General features: G+C 32.0%; 1 protein-coding gene across 3 annotated transcripts in view; it reads left to right on the forward strand.

Annotated features, from left to right (window-relative positions):
- The window catches only part of GABRG1 (gamma-aminobutyric acid type A receptor subunit gamma1), an 83347-nt gene extending 77511 nt beyond the window's left edge, over positions 1 to 5836 (forward strand). For all 3 annotated transcript variants that reach the window (XM_019802303.2, XM_002921754.4, XM_019802302.2), the window contains exon 9: positions 5371 to 5836. In XM_019802303.2, the coding sequence (XP_019657862.1) occupies positions 5371 to 5640 (270 nt within the window). In that variant the 3' untranslated portion in view covers positions 5641 to 5836. The remainder of the gene's footprint in view (positions 1 to 5370) is intronic.
- The last annotated feature ends 824 nt before the right edge of the window (positions 5837 to 6660 follow it).

Raw genomic sequence — 6660 nt, forward strand, 5'->3', positions numbered from 1 at the left:
GTTTTCAATGGATGAATAGCCATTTAAGATCAGTTGTGACAATGGTCATATAGTGCTTCTGTAGAGGTATATAAATACCAACACCAACAGCTTCTTTTTTTTTTAAACCTTGCTTTCCAAATAACACTCCTTTGTATTTCTCTTCCTACTAAAACCATCATAGATTATTACAGCTGAAAGGGACCAGATTAATCACAAGTAAAAAATCTCATTTAAAAAATTAAATGTAATAGTTATATGCATGCATGGTTGAAACACATGAACAAATCAAGCAATGCAAAATGTACAAGAGTAAAATTATTTGCCTTGCAACCTGCTCTCTGTCTTCAGAATTAGCCACATTTTAACAATTTTTGCCTTTACTTTCCTCTGATGATTATTTCCACTATAGTTCTGATTCTTGTGGTACCAGACTTCAATATAGTCATAACTCTTTGGTGTAAAAAAAAAATACAGCTTTCCCACTGTCTCCTTCTTATTCTTTCCTTAATATTTAATCTTACCTTTAATAATTATTGGTTAATTTTTGAATTTTAAATAATATAAATATCTACTTCTTAATTCATTAATATCACTAATTATAATGCCAATCTGATTATTATTTCTTTGTCAGTAAAGCTTTTTCTTTTATTACATGAAAATGTTTATCTTCATATCTTTCTCCACGGTAATAAAATTTCTTAGGATCAATACACTTTCTGTTTTTTTTTTTTACCTTATTCATTTCCTCATTGCATAATATTCCTAGCGTTGATTTCTGAGAATTTTCCTTTTTTTTTTTTAAAGATTTTATTTATTTATTTGACAGAGATAGAGACAGCCAGCAAGAGAGGGAACACAAGCAGGGGTAATGGGAGAGGAAGAAGCAGGCTCATAGCGGAAGAGCCTGATGTGGGGCTCGATCCCATGATGCCGGGATCACGCCCTGAGCCGAACGCAGATGCTTAACTGCTGTGCCACCCAGGCGCCCCTATTTCTGAGAATTTTCTTAATTCTTTAATTCAATTTATTTTTGTTTTCTCCTCTAAAATTCTTATTAGATGGATTTTAGACCTTTTGGTTAATTATCCACGTATTTCAGATTTTCTTTTTATCATATTTTTTATTGAGGTATTTTTTGTGTATATATTGTGGGCAACTTCCTTCCTCAAGATTTTATTTAACAATGTTTTAGGTTTTTTTTCCTTAAATTTACAATAACTTCTTGAATTTCTGAGAGCTCTCATTTTCTATCTGTTCTCCCGCCTGTTTTCCTTAAGTGGACACAACATCCCTTCAAGTATTTCTGAGTGAACTAATTCAAAAGTTTAATATTCTTTTAAGTTTCCTGAATTATTAGAATCAGTCTTCATGTTTTTCCTTTATACTGTTAGTTTACATTGAAAGTTCTTGGTGATTTGTCTCCAGTAGGCCCTGCAAGCTTGGCCTGTAATTACTGAATGTTCAACTGTCACATTTCATTTTCATGTGTGTGGATGGGGAGCATGACATCTTACTGCTTCCAGACAGAATACACACATTCTAAATGATGATGAGGGTATCACTAGAACATTCTAATACTAACTCCATGAGTCCTAATCCTCCCTGGAATGGCATGAATTCATCTATTTATTTTTGGAAGTTACAGAGTTCTAAACGTGAGCAGACACCAACCTGTCAGCATCTCTACTTCTTTACATGCACAGATGAGCAATGGTTCAAACAGCTGTAGCTATTCTGAAAATGGACATTAATTAATGCCATGTTTTCCATCCTGCTTATCATTCCCATTCGTCCTGCATTAAAGCGTTTCTGAGGCATCTTGGGTGGGAACAATAGCTCCCACACTCAGGTTTCCATTTTCTGAGCCTCTTCTGAAGTGTGGTTTCCTTTGGTCTACCTTACCTGTTGGCCTATTTTCACCTTTTCTTTGTCTTTCAAAAACTTAGTACGAAGTTTGACATGCTGATTGGCTGCTCAGCATCACTGAAATCCACCTCATGTCTGTTTTTAACACTGATGTGGATTTTGTAGTCTTTAAAATCCCGACTGATACTTAAATGGGATTTTATAGAATTGGAGTGGAGAAAACCCGTGCTCAGGCTGGCATTCTCGCATGCAAAGTTTTAAATGGGACACTAATAATGGTGATATTAGTTAGTATTTCATAATATCAATAACATGACCTAATAATGTTTGATATTCATATTACTAATATTTAATAACATTGATGACATCAGTATATGATACAATTAATAATTATGATATACAAACACATACATATAATTTGTACATAAATGTTTTCTTTACTACTTAATATTTCTTTGGCATTAGTGTATCTTGGTGCCTGAAATATACTTTGTACATTTTACTCTATTATTAATATATAAATAATGTAGCATTTACTCTCTCTCTCTCAAATAATAAATAAATCTTTAAAAAAAGTAAAGGTGGGGGGCATGTGGGTGGCTTAGTCAGTTGAGCATCTGACTTGGTTTCTGCTCAGGTCATGATATTAGAGACCGAGCCCCATGTTGGGCTCTGGACTATGTAGGGAGTCTGCTTGAGACTCTCTCCCTTTCTCTGTCTCCCTCTGCCCCTAACCCCCCCTCAAATAATAAATAAATAAACCTTTAATATATAAATAATGTAGCATTTAATAAATAATCAGACAAACGTATCTTTAATAATGAGAATGGGATCAATTTTTCATAATGTTAAATTCAGCTATATTCTTAGTGACTTTTCCAAATAACGACAAAATGGTATATTCTCAAAACTATATTATTTAATGTAAAAGAGACTCCTATTCAGTTATGTAGTTTCTTTTTATATTACCTAAACTGATTTATTTTTTATTTTTTTCAATGCTTGCTATTTTGGGGGGGCGAGAGGAGCTTTATTTGAGAAATTATAAGATGGGTAAAACAGCTGCACTTCAGATAAATAAGGTTTGGAATGTGTATATTCTTCTGGTTACTCTTTTAGTGGTTTCCAGGTCACAATCTATGTGTCAAAATAGTTTATTTTATTGCTACTGTGTCAGCTCTTGGGATATTTTTCTGAGCATATATAAAGGCTATGTCTAGTCACATCCATCATTCATTAAAGTGTAGCTTCTTTCACTTTCTGAACTTGTGGTGTTTTGAGGGGGGCAGCAGGAAACTGGAAAATTGTCAGTTGACAGTGTCACTGCAGTAGAAACTCTCCATGATTTTGACCACCAGAGGTTAGTCCAGCTTTAAAATTAACAACTTACAGTTTTTCTCCACTTTTGGGCACTTTCATGTTTAATTATCCCCCTCATGCACAATTGATATCTTCCAACAAACACACCGTCTTCCTATTTATGGCAGTGCTGAGTGATATATGGAATGTATTTTGTGCCATATAACCTTGAAATTGCCAACTAACAAACTTGTATTTTAATCACTTTTCACTCTGATCAACATTTGAACATATGCTATTTAAGTATTAAGTGACAAGGAAATGAATACCAATTGGCCTCATTTTGTACTTAATTTTACTGTTTCACTAAAATTTCGGAGTCTAGTCAAGTATCCCCAAGGATCAAGCTCAAAAGATATGTCATGAACATTTAATAATATACTGCTTCTGCTTTTTATGATATATCCAGGCAAGAGGAGTCATGAATTTATTTGTGTTTAGGGCATTGCTCCTTGTCTTCAGACTGCACATTTTGTTTCTAATATTATGACTTGTGTGATGTATTTATCTTTTTAACATATCACTAAACATGATTATTTGCTACTTTTACATCTACTGAATTTTAATATTTAGTGGTTTGGATTCGAAATAAAATGGATTTGAATATAGGTCCAACTTTTTAAAAATTCTCCTTTGTGTTTAATTTTTGAAAGCTTTTCTACACAATGTTTGATTTTCATGGCTTTGAAATTTCTTTATTTCAAAATGCAGGATGAAAAAAATGATGTAAACATTTTCATTAGGAAGAATTTAAGATCAGGTTAAAATAATTTTTATAATCTCAGCATTATATTTAGTATTTAGATGATAAAGCCACCAATTATAATAAGTTGTAAGATTCACATTTTAAGATAACCCCTAAAATATGCAGAAATTCTGAAGGAAGGGTTATTAAAGCTGCAGTCTTCATTAATGTTTTAATTGCCATTTTATTCAAGAGTCCGTTAATGGGTTTTATTTTCCAGTAGCATTTTTTATGAGGTCCATATTGTTGTTGTTATTGTTCCTTGTTTAAGCATGTATTTTATACCAAATGATGGTATTTCTTCTTCAAGCATCAACACTAGCAATGACAATGAAAACAACAAGATTACCTATGATGAATACTTACTATGTTTCAAATGTTTTGCTTTGTGCTTTATGTATATCTTCTCATTTAATTATCAAATGGATCTATGAATTATTGTGACTTTTGTATAGGAGAAGACACAGAGATAGAAAGAAGAGCACTAACATTTCCTGTTCAGAGTGACTTAACTCTCCTGGGCAGAGCTGGAATTTCTGTCCAAGCCTGTCTGACCCCAAAGTGATTGCTTTTGTGTTTCATCGTATCCCAGATTTGCTTGATTTTTTTAAACATTTTTTAAAAAAATCTTTTTATTATGTAAGTATTATTCAGAACCTGGTATCATAAAAAGTTAATCTGATATGTGTCTCAAATAATCCTGATAATAGTAACTATTATAACTGGGCAAGATGGAGTACTCATCATTTAAATAAGCCATGACATTTACTCACCTCAGCCATCACAATGATTAGGTGCCAATCTAATTCCAGCTGTAAGGATAGCTATATTGGTAGAATGAGTGGAATTTTGGACACAGTTGTTCTCTAACCTGAGTTTTTAACTCCTGCATATTCTGTCTCCCAAATATGATGCTTTCTCCACTGCTACAAACCCAACCCATGTCTTTTTTATTCATTCACAGATCCCCAAAGCTTTTCTGCATTATCAAATTGTCATCTCTGCTATTTGTTCTCATTATCACTGAAATAAGTTACATAATATAATAATAGCAAACAGATACATATAGAACTGTGAATGTTTTAGTGTAAAATAGAGAAATATAGAGTTTACTTTGTTTTAGAATTAGATTCATGGTTAACAATATTTTAGTGGGTCGATTTTCTAAAGCTATAAGATATATTGCATATTTGAAGGGTATATTTTCTGCATGGTCTTTGGAATGTAAAATAATACTAAGCTATGTCTTACAAAGTAAATTATAATCTAAAAACAAATTAGGATTGACCACCTCTTTGATTTCTGTAAACTAAGATTATTTTTATTGCATATCAGTCTTTTAGACTTTGCCTTGAGGAGACAAATTGATCTTTCTTTATGGTATTAATTCTCAAAAACTCATTTATTATTTTACTCAGGTGTCTCCTGGACTCCATCCTGGATCCACTCTGATTCCAATGAATAGCATTTCTCTGCCACATGGAGAAGAGGATTATGGGTATCAGTGTTTGGAGGGTAAAGATTGTGCCAGCTTTTTCTGTTGCTTTGAAGACTGCAGAACAGGGTCATGGAGGGAAGGAAGGATACACATACGCATTGCTAAAATTGACTCCTATTCTCGAATATTTTTCCCAACAGCTTTTGCCCTGTTCAATCTGGTTTATTGGGTTGGTTATCTTTACTTGTAAGTTCTATTTACCAGGCAAAAATCATGAGAAGTTTAACTAAATCCAATATAATCTATTGCACTTCAATAATATGAAGTTTAAATTTAAAATGCAGAGAAACCAATGGTTAAAATGTAAAAGCATTGTAACTATTCCATTGATTCACAGGTAAATGAAGCAGCAGCCTTCATGTTAATTTACTTAAATGTATGTAAAAGAAGTAAGTTGCAAAATTCAGTATAGTAAAATACTATTATATATTTTTACTTTAATCTTATTTATTTTATGTGTAACACATTAGGATTTTGAAATCATAAGTTCCATCATTCATATTTTAAAGATGGAATACTTTAATAACTTTAATAATATTTTATTTAAATATAATCTATCATAGTTTGTAATGGGAACCTAATCCCATGCCTAATGTTTACATAGTAATTTTTTGCTTAGAAAATATTGTTTTGATTTTTTTTTTCTTCCTTTTTATTTGTATGCCCAGTTTGGAATAGAGCTAATTAAAACCAGAAAGCCATGATTTCCCAGCATTTCTATCCAGATGTTTTACTCCCAAGAACAAATCAAATTAGGAAAAAAGGCCAATTTTTTTACTTATTAAAAGGCCAATTTTTATCTGTATTTTAATCAAGTCCATTTCCTGATTCAATATTAAATAGAACTGTAGTTACTTTAGTTTGGGTGATTTACAAACTAGGATGAAAACCGCCAAAGTAATTTCTTTTAAATACAGACGAAAAAAAAAGTTACATGTAACCATTTTACTCTCTGCCTCACAGCATTTATGAAGTATGAAGAAGTTAACACTGAAATGTTTAGATACACCAACACTGAAATTAAATACAGGAAGAATTGATTTTTTCTTTATGTTCTACAAAAGTGTTACATTCTCTAAATTGACAAAAACACTGAAGAACAGTGCTTGTATTTACTCATTGTGGGCAAAGAATTATTATCTAGCAAATTGAGTAACAGTTCATACTGAGGATATGGTCTTAAATATGTACTATTAATAACTGTCAGACT

This window comes from Ailuropoda melanoleuca, chromosome 11 (genome assembly GCF_002007445.2).
Source record: "Ailuropoda melanoleuca isolate Jingjing chromosome 11, ASM200744v2, whole genome shotgun sequence".
NCBI classification, from domain to species: domain Eukaryota; kingdom Metazoa; phylum Chordata; class Mammalia; order Carnivora; family Ursidae; genus Ailuropoda; species Ailuropoda melanoleuca.